At 42.4% G+C, this 14,865-nt stretch overlaps 1 protein-coding gene across 2 annotated transcripts; it reads right to left on the bottom strand.

Moving 5' to 3' along the window:
- Positions 1-1,236: 1,236 nt before the first annotated feature.
- On the bottom strand, positions 1,237-14,799 carry sh3d21 (SH3 domain containing 21). Of its 2 annotated transcripts, none has more exons than XM_084471210.1 (17): positions 14,482-14,799; positions 13,617-13,774; positions 13,417-13,471; positions 12,486-12,595; positions 11,355-11,445; positions 11,112-11,173; positions 10,965-11,010; positions 9,059-9,153; positions 8,024-8,122; positions 7,651-7,702; positions 6,680-6,727; positions 6,463-6,571; positions 3,972-4,110; positions 3,252-3,311; positions 2,786-2,922; positions 2,231-2,294; positions 1,237-1,897 (listed from the first exon to the last, which is right to left on the bottom strand). In XM_084471210.1, exons 1-17 carry the CDS (start codon positions 14,483-14,485, stop codon positions 1,865-1,867), a joined length of 1,362 nt encoding a protein of 453 aa, XP_084327336.1. In that variant the 5' UTR covers positions 14,486-14,799; the 3' UTR covers positions 1,237-1,864. The 2 variants fall into 2 exon arrangements, with proteins under 2 accessions (XP_084327336.1, XP_084327337.1); XM_084471211.1 differs by having other exon boundaries at positions 6,680-6,712.
- Between the last annotated feature and the right edge of the window lie 66 nt (positions 14,800-14,865).

The following is a 14,865-nucleotide window of genomic DNA, read 5'->3' as shown; positions in this document are numbered from 1 at the left end:
TTCCAAAAGGAGGAGGAGCCGACTCGTACGACTTCTGGAAACAGGACTACAGTGTCTCTATTCAGAATGTGGGAAATGTATCCTCAAACAAACATCCAAGATGAGGGTAAACTATAATTTATGGTTCCCTGGCTGATCCTAGAAAACCCTGCATCATAAATAACTACAGAGGCATTCACCAGGCTTCACTATAATCGCCGGTGTTTGCTAAACAAAGCAGTCCTACAGCAAAGAGCCATGACAGCCAGCTCCACAGCCTAAACCATTGACCATATCCCTACCATCAGCAATGTGCTATTTTATACTATTTTACAAACGTATGACCAATCCCTGCGGTGGGGGAATACTATTATTTTTAATAGTCAAGCGTGTAGAATTTAGTCATATGAATGCTGTTCTTTGTGATTGATTGTCCAATCAACTAAGATAAAATAAACTCAAACTTTGCTGACAAGGCAAACATGATATCAGCTCTATTTATTGCATCCTGTGGGAATATCTCGACAACACTTGTCCACCACACTATTTTAAAAATAGTGTAAGTTCCCATAGACATTTCAGAAGCCTCCTCTCTCTAACTAAGTCCAGATGCTCTCCAGATGTGTTCTAAAGCATGTAGGCTAGTCCTGTTTCAGACTTCACGGCAGAGACAGTCAGGATCTGAAACCAGATCTAAAATAGACCAGGAATATGGTCCTATAATCTCTATTTTCCCGACGGCAGAACATATATATATATTTTTACAATATACAGTTCTCTAAGACGCGACACTGTCCTGTTTCAAGTTGTAGTTGACCACAGTAGTTGTCATAGAATTCTGAAAAAGACAGTTGTCTTTTATCCTGTGGTGATGACATTTAACAGGCCTGATGCAAAGGAATATGAGCCAACTTGTAGCTAGCACTACAGGCTTCTTCCTATTCATTCAACAGTAGATTGAATACATTCTGAATGGGATATAGATGAATATAAATGGTGCAAATATTTTTGCTAGGTTTATTGCTTATGGGGAACCTCTAGTGGATATAATAGGGCTAATATAAAACCCAACTATACTTACATATAGAAACGTTGTCGTCGTCGTCCCTGCTCCGTTTTTTTTTAAAATAATGTTTATTCGATTTATCCTCCCTAAAAATGATTAACTATAACATACATGGTTCCGTCCTGTGACGAATGTAATATAGAAACTCAACTTCAGATACTGACAGTTAAAAACCAGACACAGACTGCCACTGCTCTCTACAGGTTTATTGTGCTACTGCAGTTGAAAAACAAACATAAGCTTGTAGATCAAAATTCCAATATAAAAAAAAAATTATATGATCTTTATATTATATCAATCTAAATCAAATCTTTTTGATAACAATTCTAATCTTTTTTATTTTACCTCAGGAGTAAAAACCAGCAACCTCCATTAAATGCATTTAAGAATTGTTTCAATATACACCAAAAATATATCCTTATTTTGTAAACCTACATTTTGATTTGTAAAACTTTAACCTCAATCCCATAGTCACCAAATGGTTGAGAATTACAAAATAATGAACAAAGCAAAAATGCTTAAAAAAAAGATACACATCCAAAAATGTACACATAAAGCTTCCAGGAATCAGATATACAGCTCCACAAGTACAATGACAGAGGTTCAATGGTATTTTACCTTTTAATACAAGGCTGGTCCAGAGAGAAGCTAGCTTGTTGATCTTAGCTAGCTCTATTGCCTGCTCACAGCAGTTACATCACTCGTCTTTCTGATTGTTTTGTACTTCCCGACAGAAGAAGAAAAGTTCTTGTGTCCGTTTGTATTTCAGGCAGTTTGGTTTCACCTACCACAGGGAGGCCCAGAATAATACAGAGACGCTCAATGTTTCATCCGCAGACTGTGTACTTCCTCCTGGGACAAAAGAGACAGATAGTCAGATGAACCTCTGCTAGTTCATTGTAAGTTGTGCTTCTGAGGGCTGAGGGTGAGTAAGCACTTCTATTCATTCAATTCAACTTTATTCTCATATGTAAATAATTGTACAACGAGCAGCAGTCATTAATGCCAATGAGATGCTTGACTTTCAGGCTTTCCTCCATAGTGCAGAACAAGTAATATACCGGAGGAAACCTCTCAAGTGGACCTGTGATGTGAGACTGTAGCTGTTGGAGGAGGAATACCACCTCCATATTTCTACACCTTTAAGTGGGCTTAGTTATATACTTGGTAGATGACGTGACTGACCTGAAGCATCATCCGTTTGTGTCTCTCCTGAGACAGTTCCTCTTTCACTTCCTTCATGTCTTGTCTGAGCGAGACGGCGGCAACAGTTATTAATCAGTTAGCTTCCGATAGTTACATAATCATGACATAATGCAACAAAATACAATACACCCCAACCACGACATAACTGTACACCATTCCACAACATGTATATAAAGCACTTCATTCACTTCAAGTATCATTTCACATTTAAAATTTCTAGACATATTATTAACTATTAAATGGATTATTTTGTATTAACCAGAAGCGTTTCAACATCTTGACAGAACACTTGCTATTGTATATATATATATATATATATATATATATATATTGAAATGTTGTTCTGGTTGTTTGACTGTGTTTATATCTATTGTACATTTGTATGTCTGTTTTTATTCATGTTATAATCAAGGCGTCATTGAAAAAGAGAGCCTGCTCTCAATGGCCTTCCCTGAATAAAAGGTTAAATAAATACAAATAAATAAAAATGACATGACATCAATGAACATTACATCCCAGAGGTCTGTCACTCACTCTTGTCGAGTCTTGAGGAGCTCCAGGGCCATTCTGAGCTCCCTGACGTCGGCCTGCAGACCCTCCAGAGAGGGCTCCCCGGGCGGGCTCCTCGCCACGGGATCAGGCCTGGGCGCTGGTACTGTAGTTTCTGACACCTGTACGAAGGGAACATCTTAAGTTAAATGTTCTCTTAATTGTTTTTAGGGATTTTCACCACAGAACCAAAATCCTCTGATAATGCTGGGAGCTGCAACACTTTTGTTTCTGCTTGACCCTTTCTTTGTGATTATCACCATAAAAGCGACCACAAGATTGTGTAAAAAACGGTTTGGCAACACAAACACTCGTTTTTACGCTCTGCCACTATCCCTCAAATCTCTCGGATACGGTTTGGAGTGGTTGGATGTCAATGGCTCCATCACGTCTGGTGTTTTCTCTAAAATCTCCATTTAAATACATTAAATCAAATTAAAACACATCAAACCTTTGGCATGCTTGGTGACTTTCTGGACGGCGACAATAGCTCTGGTTCTTCAGAAGTATCCTGTAAAGAAGAATCAGACACGTCTAACATTTAAGCAAAAAACCTCATTCACGTTCAGTCCTTATCAAACCGTTTCCTGAACGAGTCAAACTAAACACACAGGCCATTAGTCTCCTCTGATGCCCTTTCAAGGAAGCAAATGTGAACGGAAGAGACACAAAACCTACAAAAACCTGGAGCATTACCTCATTGATCTACCTCATAAAGGTCATGTAAAGTTTATCAACAGTGCTGTAGCTGTAGCTTCTGACACACATTTAGCCCATTGTTTTTCTTTATCATTGTTGGTTACATAACAATAATCTGTTCTTATAGCGCTAATGTTCGGATTTGGTGTATATATAGTATATATGATGTATATGTATGTACAGTATATATAAACATATACATACACACTAGAGTGTTACTATTTGTACTAAATATATATTACTATATATTGTATAGTTGGTAGTATAAGTGAGGTATAAGTATTAATGTGTTTTAGCATTGTGTTTTAGCATTAGTATTGGTGTGTATTGGTGTGTAAAAGTACTGCTACTTTTAGTCTGTATTAGTACCAGAATTAGTATCAGTTAGTCTGTATTACTACGAGTTAAAGTATTAGTATGAAAACTAGCAATAGTAATAGTTGAACGAGTTGTCGTATTAGTGGTGGTGTACCTGTCCGGTTAGGACCAGACCGGAGGGGGGTCTGCGGCCGGGGGGTTTGGCCCGACCGGCTGTGGGGTGGCTCAGCTTCTCGGGGGCTGCCTCCAAGCCATCAAACTGGTCCGCAGTTTGCATATCACCGTTACTCTTACTGGGGAAGGAAATACACGTTGCACACAGTCACAAATCACACGTTGCGCCATTTGTGTGTGTGTGTGTGTGTGTGTGTGTGTGTGTGTGTGTGTGTGTGTGTGTGTGTGTGTGTGTGTGTGTGTGTGTGTGTGTTTTTCCACCGGGTGACGCAGAGCCTCCGGCCAGTCAGTAGGGACATTTAAAAAAGGTTCCCGTGACAACGCCTGGCTCTGACCAAAGGCCGTCAGACCATAATAATCTTGGCTACACATTGTCTGTCTCACACACACACACACACACACACACACACACACACACACACACACACACACACACACACACACACACACACACACACACACACACACACACACACACACACACACACACACACACACACACAAAATGAGAGTTTCGAAGGACTTCCCAAGCTAGAAGAGACAACTGAAAACAAAAGCTAAATTAAAACATGTAACCTGAGCAACAACAGAGGGAGCTAAATGGCTTCACCTAGGACAGCGGTTCTCAAAGTGTGGGGCGCGCCCCACTGGTGGGGAACAGAGACGTGACAGGTGGGGCGCGACAAACGGGAGGAAATTTCACTGAAAACTCCACATTTCTTATGGTAGGAGTGAAAGCTTGACAGTAGGGCTGGGCGATATGGACCACAAGTCATATCTCGTATTTCCAAGCAGAATGTCGCTATAAGATATATACATGCTATAAAATAAGTGCTGTCGCCGCGCTCCAACTCGTCATTCTACATCGGGGGCGCCGCGTCGCTGTGCTCGTTAACCTGCCTGTAGGCCAGGGTGGCTAAACATTTTAAAATTAGTCAGTCAAAAACAGTCGGAGCAAGATGTGGCAAATACATGTTTCGCTCTGAAGGGGATTTTAAAAAGTGACGCGAGCGGAAGAGCGGAGGCTGGGGGGGGAGCGTGTGTGAGCCAGAGGCAGAGCGGGACGGAGAGAGAGGTGAGCAGAGCAGAGTCCTGCACGGCTCTCATGTTGCAAACCCGCACCCGTCCTTATACCCGCACAACTTAAAACCACATCCGACCTGAATATCAGATCCAGCACCGGAGAAGTCTCGCTCTCTTGCTGCGCGGGATGCACTGAGCAGGGGTGGCGAGGATAAATCTGTCAATCTGAGCGATATTGGGAAACGAACGACCGTGCTTCTCGCCACCGCGATCACACACCGACAGAGTCGTCTTTAGGTGTTGTAACCGAGCAGCAGCTTCGTCCCGATGCTGAGCCTCGTCACTGGAGTCCTCCCCGTCCCATAGCGTGTCCGCTGACACTCCAGCTCTCTTCTCGGCCGGGGGGGCGCTGCTCGCATATTTTGTAGACGTGTCACTAATAATGATTTTTTTTTAATTTGAAATAGGCCTACATTTGAACATTTTAAGCTTGCAGCTTTGCAGCCACTCATGCAGGTATAGGTCTCATGAGTTCAATTGCTCACCTGTCTTGCCAAATGCATTGCTCGTCTTTTTTTTTTTTTTAACAGATTGCAAAGTGGCACTTTTATTTTCTCTTTTTCTGAACTTGGTACAAGTCATGACACAGCTGCACTTTTATTTTCTCTTGTTGTTGAACTTGCTGTTATTTGACGTTATTGAGTTAGAATTTAGATACAACATGATGTAACTTGATGTTACTTCAATAAATGTGGAGATGTTAAGCTTGGCGTATTTCGTTAGCGTTGTGTTGGGGCGATGGGGGCAGGTGGGGCTTGAACATCCCCCCTTGTCCAAAGTGGGGGGTGACCGAAAAAGTTTGAGAACCACTGACCTAGGAGGACAGAAGGTGCACTGCTAGACTTTGGAGTTTGGCTTAGCCAAAACTATGCAGTAGCCACAACAAAGCAATAGTTTTGTTGAACTATAATGACAGGCAGGTAGGTGGTGGCTTGGGTGTGTTGCAGCTGTGGTGTGTAGCTCAGGTGTGGGGTAACCAAGGTGTGTAGCTTAGGTGTTTAGTTTAGGTGTGTAGCTCAGCTGTGTGGTAGCTCAGGTCTGTTCTATCTAAAGGCCCTGACACTCCAACCAGATTATTGGAGCTCGGTGACCTGAGTCTGTTCGGTGTGTGCCTTTCAAGCCGTCTGTGTTCTTTTCAGTCGATTTCATATGTTGAAATCGGCTATGACCAAATCGGTCCGACTGCCTTTTCTCGCCAGACTGTCCAACGACCAATAATCTGGTGGGTGTGTCAGGGCCTTAAAGCTCAGTTGTGTGGTAGCTCAGGTCTGTTCTAGCTAAAGTGTGTAGCTCAGGTGTGTTGTAACTCAGTTGTACTGTAGCTAAGGTGGCTAGCTCAGTTGTGTGGTAGCTTCTATGTGTTGTAGCTCAAGTGTGTGGTAACCCACCTCTTTGACAGCTTGCCAGGTTTGTCCTTCACGGGGGGTGGGCTGGGCCGGACAAGAGAGGGCAGCTTCACCTTGACGGGGGGGTTACTGCGGAGGTCAGGCTTCTCATCTGAAATACACATCACTCTCCTACATGTAACAGCGAAACATACAGCACGGTACCATTGAGATGTATAAAGAAAATACAATCCATTTGATAATCTGCTGTGTTCTTTACCTTTGGTCTTGGTGGGAACGGCTCTGTCCATCGCTGGCGTTGGACAAACTGTGATTTAAAGACAAATAATAATAAATTTAAAAAAACACCCCCCCCCCCCCATCTTGTTTCCACCAGAGCCCTTCCAAAACAGTCACATCACCAGCCACAGCCACACAACACTCTGCACCCTGCTGCAATATCAGACTTCCTGTGAGGTGGCTGAAGTGTGTCAGCACCTCAAAGAGCAAGCTTGGAAGAGCTGAGGGCGCGACTTTGTTTGTTAATAAAACATGAACTTATTTAACATGCAGGATTCAAACTGACAACATGCGGACCCTCCGCAGTCCCGTTAACGAGCTCCCGCAGTGTCTCACTGCAGACTAATGGTGGTTTGGAGATGATGAGCAGAAGAAGCTTCTTAGAGTTTCAAATCCTCCTCAGATCAAGACAAACCTACTCACATCCTCCTCATCACTGCACCACGTGTTACCACATCCTTCACCAACAAAGGAATCTTCAAAAATATAACTAAAGATAAAGCATACTCCTAACTGCCAAGTTGATGGGATAAATACACAATGATGTGAGAAATATGTAGTAGAAAATATACTCATATTTATATATATATATACACATTATAATATACAACATTATAATTTATAAATGTGGTTTCAGTAGTTAAGATCAATACCACAGTACAGCATTATTACAGTATTATTATTATGTGGTTCTCCAATACATTCTGTTTACCATTTACAGTAAAACAGGAAATAGTCCTTCCAGACAGAGAGAGTGAGTGAGGGAGTGAGTGAGTAAGAGGGGATAAATTAGTAAAGACAACCCAGTGTTCTTCCACTAACAACTGAAGCTGCTCTAACTACCGTCCATGATTCCAGACTATCTCCAACCCTGAACCAGACTAAACCCAACGATAACGCAGCGACGTTATAACGACGGCCGTCCTGAGCGAACGGTTGTCTGGATCTTACCTGCCGGCGAGGTGGCTTCTTTACGTGCGGGTGGGTCGCTCACGGCGTCCGACTACACAGAGAAGAGAGAGAGAGACACACACACACAGATGTAGTTACACACCTCCACCGCACAACCAAACACACCTCGTCTCTCTGCACACAGACAGTTCCACTGAGGAAACATCTCGTCAGTGATAGACATTTATGAGTCACGCCAACCAAGAATGTCAAGAAACAGAAAATACTTCCAAGACGGAAACAGGACGGCCCCAATGCCAGCCCAGCTGCAGAAAACGAGGTCTCGACAAACATCTCATAACTGCACCAACAAGCGCGCAGGAAAAGCTCCAGTGCTGGAGAGCAACAAGAAAACGTCGCGATTTCAACTCACTTCTGCGTCTTGCGGTGGAATCACCATGACAAAGTTGTCAGGGAAGAATCCCTGGCGCCCGTCCAGGTTTCCTTCCCACCAGCCCTCATCCTCCGTTTCCTTTAGGAGATTAAAAAGTCTGATTAGTGTCTCCAGCGCCCGCTGGGACGTGCAATTACACTTTCAAAGAGGTAGCCGAGAGGTCAACATAAACACTTCACTTGCTTCGACCTGCAGTCGGTCATCTTTGTGAGATGTTCAAAATGGCCGCTATGGCGTCTTCATTAGAACTGAGTGACAAGTAGGGGTGTAACGATACGCGTATTCGTACCAACATTTTCCGGTACGGGTCTAACGCTTCGATGCACGTTTCATTTCGGTACGTACCAGAAAAAAAATAATAATAATCCTGATGTTTTGTGATGAGGACCACAATGGAAATAAGTCCTGGACTTTATTGTGTTTTTATCCTCAATTGTATTTGATGTATTTTCATTTGTGTAAGGCATTTGTTTGATACAATTTAATAAATCAAATCAAAATCAAATTGTTTAATAATATAAAATAATAAAAACTGCTGTACCGAAAAACACACCGAACCATGACTTAAAAACCGAGGTACGTACCGAATCGTGACTTTTGTGTATCGTTACACCCCAAGTAACAAGTATAATGAGGAGCACAGTCATAGTCTCATCCTTTTGGCAGGATACGTTCTATTGTGTTTTGACTTGAGCGGAGGCATTCGCGGAGAGGTACAACAGGTTTGGCGACCTACACCACATATTTCTCTGAAGACTTTGAAAGAGAAGCAAATAACAAAGTGTGGTCAGGAATAGCCTGATGTACATAACTGGAGAATGCAGTACGTAGATATCAACTTCTCACAAGACTCAGACGTTTGATATTTAGTATTTAGTCATTTAGCAAACGCTTTCATCTGCACAGGTCTCTAAGGACAAGGTAGGGGCCATCTTGCTTGAGGATGTCTAGAGGTAGGCTGAGGACATTGGGGATCGAAACCCAGTATCTTAGGGCTGTGAGTCCAACACAGACCTTGTTTATGATGGAGACGATGTTTCCTTTCTTGAGCTCCAGTTCGTCTTCGGTCTTGGGGGCGTAGTCAAACATGATAAGACACCTTTCTGCGTCTGAACACAGAGAACACAGACTGTGTTATGAATCAGGGTGTATAATTGTAGTATTATACATTTATGTGAAACCCATTCCTGTACCGGATATTAATTAACATGTATATATTACACTGTAATATATACATGCACATTGTATGAGAAATATGAAAAAGAATCCATGATAATGCATTTCTTCATTTCCTTTCCTTATTGCCTGTTACTCATAGACAGAATACAGTATATATTCCGGATTACTGTCTAAGATCAACAAAGAACTTTCATATCTCATCTTAGCTTCATGTGGCTGTGTCATCCTTCATGAATGACTAAAATCATGACAGGTGACAGGGCATGAGTTGACCTGCAATGCGTTACTGTTCCAAGGCTTGTTCGGATCCTACGCTTTATCAGAGAGAGATAGTCGTAAAGTGGAGGTATTGTGTGTGTGTGTGTGCGTGTGCGTGTAAGGTTAATGTTCGATCTTCAAGGCAAACAGAAGGAGCTTTACTGATTAATCCGGCAAACATTGCCAAAAAACTTGGCAATGTTTAGAACTTTTTCATGTAGAAAAAAAATGAAACACATTCCTCTACCGGATATTAATGAGCATGTATATATTACACTGTAATATAAATGGACATTGTATGAGAAATATGAAAAATAATTGATGATAAAGCATTTCTTCATTTCCTTTCCTTATTGCCTACTGTTACTCACAGAGAGACAGAGTACAGTATATATCCTGGATTACTGTCTAAGATCAACAAAGAACTTTCATATCTCATCTTAGCTTCATGTGGCTGTGTCGTCCTTCATGAATGACTAACATCATGACAGGTGACAGGGCATGAGTTGACCTGCAATGCGTTACTGTTCCAAGGCTTGTTCGGATCCTACGCTTTATCAGAGAGAGATGGTCGTAAAGTGGAGGTATTGTGTGTGTGTGTGTGTGTGTGTGTGTGTGTGTGTGTGTGTGTGTGTGTGTGTTTAAGGTTAATGTTCGATCTTCACGGCAAACAGAAGGATTAATCCTGATTAATCCGGCAAACATTGCCAAAAAACTTGCCAATGTTTAGAACTTTATCATGTAGAAGAAAGTTAAGTTTGGGAGTTATAATAGTCAGAATCCGAACTGTGATTTAGAGTTGTTATAGATCATCAATAAAAGGTTCACAATGAATAATGATATTTGCTAGACTAAAAATGGCAATATTTGCTCATCATATTTTTCCCAGGATTGAGTGGGTGTGGCAGTTATATATTGTTTCATATCATTATATCTACCAGGTATAATCTAGCCTAACTGCAGTGCAAGAAAGTGTGTAAGTGGTTTTATTCAGCCTTTTATATTGTCCCTGACACTTTATTGTAACACTCACAACAATCACACAACAAAGAGGTTCTGCATGTTTCAGAACAACCAGCAGAAGAAGGAGGCACCTTTTGTACATTTAGTTTCGACATTGTTTCTCACAGGTGTCGCTCATAACACTAATTATGGGTCTGCTCCTCTATAGACCAGCCAGGGCAGCAGCCTTTAATATTTAAGTATACTACCATTGCCCTGGTGAAAGAGCAGACCCATAATCAGTGTGATGAGTGAAACCTCTGTTTAACCTACGACGATGCCTCTGTGAAAAAGCTCTAACAAGACAGCAGTCATATAAAACTGGAATGGGACCAGAAAGCTAATGTTTGTAGGGTAGGGTTCCACTATGGTGAATTATGTGAACCCACGCGAGTTATGTCCTGTAGTTAAATCTGGTTTGTATATTAACATTCTGAAACTAATTAAAATATTTGATATTTAATTAACACCCTTAACTTACCAGCCTTTGGTTTTCTCCTCACACTCGCTTTCTGAGGCAGTTTGCTCTGCAGATAGATTAAACACCATTCATGTAAATTATTTGGCAGGCATTAGTGCTGATGATTTGCATACCTCCTTAGAGCTTGTAAATGTATGATCAGCGTACCTCTTTAGTGAACACTGCGTCGCTGAGCTTGGGTCTCGTCTTGCCCTCATTGTTCTTGGCTTCTGTTAAATAATGGAATAATGAAATTTAAAGTATAATAAAACCTCATCCACTCACTACCTCAAATTTTGCCCTGCCATGAATTCAATATTCTTCTAAATCGAAAGAATTCTCCACTCTGGCTTCCATCTGGGTTTGTTGAAGTTGTAAATTACATCAACACATCCCAGTAGGGACTCTCACCTTTAGGACCGGCGAAGATCTCTTTGGCGAAGTTGGACGGAAACGCTCCGACTTTTCCATCTTTCGTCCCGAGCCACCAACCGTCTTCTATCTATCAGTAGGATAGAAGAGCAAGAGATACCAGGGGAGAAGAGCGATGAGAGGGACACAAGAGGAAGGAAGTTCACACACACCAGTATGTGGAAACAGCTGAAATGGCTAGGGGTGGGGAAGAAGAAATCTATTCACGTAAGAATTATTATCTCTTATGATGATGAATAGATTCCCAACTCCCAAAAATCCATGTATTTTGGATTATTTTTTGCTTTCTTAGGTTTGCCTTTGTTTGTTTGCATTATTTGGTTGATCTAAGAATGCTAAAAAAGAAATGACATAATCCATTACACACTTTACTCTGCTTTATGCCATCATTTGCTGCAGCACTTTCTTAGCACACAGCCGACTGAAGTAGACCCAGAAATCAGCAATCGAGAATCACTTTTGAATCGGGAGATACTGAAAGATTCCAACCCCATAGTAATGACGACACACAGCTCAACAGTATAATGCCTTCTCTGTATTATGACCAAGACATGAATAACAAGCCAGACCTACTGTAGGTAATTTCATCTGCAATATCCTCCAGGAAAGTAAGCCTTTGCCAAAAGCTGATTTGAAAGCACACTTTCAAAACAAGCCCAAGGAACCGGTTAAGTCAGTCTATCAAGAGCACGATTTAAATGATCACTGTGAGGTACCTAGGTCTTATAATGTTGTGCATGTATCAAATCTACTTACTACTATAGTCAATAAAAACTATCTTACTACTTTGCACTAACTCGGTATATATCTAACTTCATATCTATACAACTACTAAAATAGTTCAAAATTAACAGAGAAAAACACGTAAGAGCAGACCGTAATAGGTACTTAGGAGTACAACGCGCTGTTTACATGCATATACCTATACCACGCTATTCATATTTTATATATAAGGTTATCTTATTTTATTAATTCTCTTTATTGTTAAACTGTTACCAGACACTTCCACAGTTAAGGATGCCGCTAATCCAAAGCATTTCATGTCCATTAAGAACTTCTACTCACGGTTCTCATACATGATGCATAAACTCAACATGGCCTACACGTCACCTCTCTGAGGATGACCACCGTCTCCCCGACGTTCAGCTGCAGCTCGTCCTCGTTCAGCGGTGTGTAGGCGAACGCCACCTCACACTTCCGCTGCTGCTTGATCATCTTGGCTGGGAACACACAACGCATCGTCAACACACACACACACACACACACACACACACACACACACACACACACACACACACACACACACACACACACACACACACACACACACACACACACACACACACACACACACACAGCGAGACAGGGGGCCGCCAGGGGATAATGCAGAGGCGGCAGAATTGCTCCGTGTCTGGGGAGCGGTGGAGGCCTCAAAGGGACTGTGTTTGTTGATATTTCCTACAGGTTGTAATTACAACTGGTGTGGCTGGGAGCTGGACCACACAGTCCAAGGTGAGTCTCAACTGCCTGATCACCAGAGTCCAGAGCTCCGGGCCAGGTAAACTGCTGTACATGTTTAGATGTAGAGCAGATACTACATACAGAAATGGTTTGCTTGCTATTGCTATTGATTTCCTCTAGTAGTTCGGTGCTACATTAGCTGCACAAGGGCTGCCCCAAGGGAGGATGCCTTGTGTGATTGTTTGTTTGGATGGGATCATATTTATTCTGTTGGCCACAGAATCACAGGAGACTCTGCACAACTCCCCTCACCTTTTTGATCTCCTCAACTACAGCACACACACCTGGTATCTGCTCATCCAAGGTTAAATATTATTTTAGAAATAATGCTGCCAAATAAGGATGGATAGAATCGACCAAGGTGTTGCTGAGATGCTCTTAAAACTGAACTGAAAGAAGAAGAAGAAAGAAGAGAAGAGGTTTTGGAGAGTATAGGTTTTATAGGAGAAGAAAGAAAGGGAGATGTTTCAGAGGAGTTGATAGAAGAGAAGTTGGGTTTCGGATGAGAGGAGGAACTTACATTTCCTCAGGGTGGGCTCCCGTTTGTGGTCTCCAATCAGGTAGACAGGGACTTCCTGTGAATGCAGCATCACAGACAACACAACGGCAGGTTCAATATGAATCAAACCGAAAAGTGTTCAATGTGGATGAAAGCCAAAATAACCCGGTCTTGTACTAGCTCATGGCATGCACACACACTCGCACCCGCCCACAGGTTACCTTGGCAAAGTTAGCAGGGAAGATGCCCCTGCGGCCACGAATCTCCCCCTCCAGCCAGCCCTCCTCCGAGGCCTTAGTCACCTTCTTCACCAGGTCTCCCGTCCGCACTGTCATCTCATCGCCCAGCGTGCCCTCGAAGTCTATCAGCACCAGAACCTCTGCAATGCCATAGCAACCAGATCACCATGGGACAATCGTTCCAGCAGACAACTTTAGTTCTCCTGTTAACCATTTCCTCTGAAGGTTTCTTCCTTCTGTTTTTCCCCTGACACTTTAGGCCTCTAATAAGGGTCTATGAAGCCCTTTGTGACTTTAATTGTGATTAGATGTTTGTACCGAAAGTATTGAGTGCACTGAAACGCAAAAACGCTTCAGCCGAACTGTTCATAACACAAGCTGCTTCCTATCGCAGGAAGCAGGCGAGCTGCGTGTTTTGACAAGATATGCGCTGGTATTTGTTCCATGGAAGGCGTTTCTGTCTTGGAAGTCCAAGATGAAGAAAACTAAGAAAACATTCGTATTCTCCTTAACATCATGTTGATTTCAGCACTTCAAGGTGCTTTTCTTAATAGAGTAGTAAGTAGTAAGTTACAGCAGGCTGTCATTTATCAAACTATTGACTATGCTAGTATTAGCCTACTAGCGATATTTACAAACACCAAGTGACCTTCAATAACTAAAATCATTTAAAAGGGGTTTCTCTGTGGAGACACTGACTGAATCACTCGAATCACTCATAGAAACAAGTTAGAGAAGGGTTAACCACGATGTGGATGCTGGACGCCAGGAGCAACGCCACCGGGAAGTGACGGTAAACAGCCCCAAGAACGGAGCGCACCTGCACGGGGAAAGGTACAGGACTCACCCATGCTGTCTCCTGGATCTTCAAACTCCTTCAGAAGGGGAGCGGATACAACTCCTTCTGCCAATTTTTTGCCTTTTGGACTAGTGCAAAAGGAGAAGTGAGAGAAGTAGCGGTTGTATTGTGTTGTTGCTGAAGACGGACTCTAGACTCATGAAACGACTTGTGACTAACTTGAAGATTGAGCAATTTTTCTTGCGGTCGTGTGGATGAGGGGAGGAGTAGAGTATTCACACAGGGAGGGAACGAGTAAAGAAAATAGAAGTGGTGGAGGAGGATAAGAATAGAAGGTAAACAGGTGAGACCTGTTCATAAACGCAGGGAGAGGTGTGCTGTACTCAGCACATGACCGTGACTATGAGGTCACGGTTTGCCAATGAACGCGCG

The sequence above is a fragment of the Micromesistius poutassou genome (assembly GCF_964030765.1).
Source record: "Micromesistius poutassou genome assembly, chromosome: 8".
NCBI lineage: Eukaryota > Metazoa > Chordata > Actinopteri > Gadiformes > Gadidae > Micromesistius > Micromesistius poutassou.
This window is presented reverse-complemented; position numbering and strand designations above follow the sequence as displayed.

Bases quoted from the DNA above. Each gene is read 5' to 3' on its own strand.
- sh3d21 (XM_084471210.1), bottom strand. The intron at 4,111-6,462 runs GTGGGTTACCAC...TTCCTTCCCCAG, and splicing joins CCTGGCAAGCTGTCAAAGAG to TAAGAGTAACGGTGATATGC. The intron at 2,295-2,785 runs GTGAGTGACAGA...CGTCTCGCTCAG, and splicing joins CTCCTCAAGACTCGACAAGA to ACAAGACATGAAGGAAGTGA.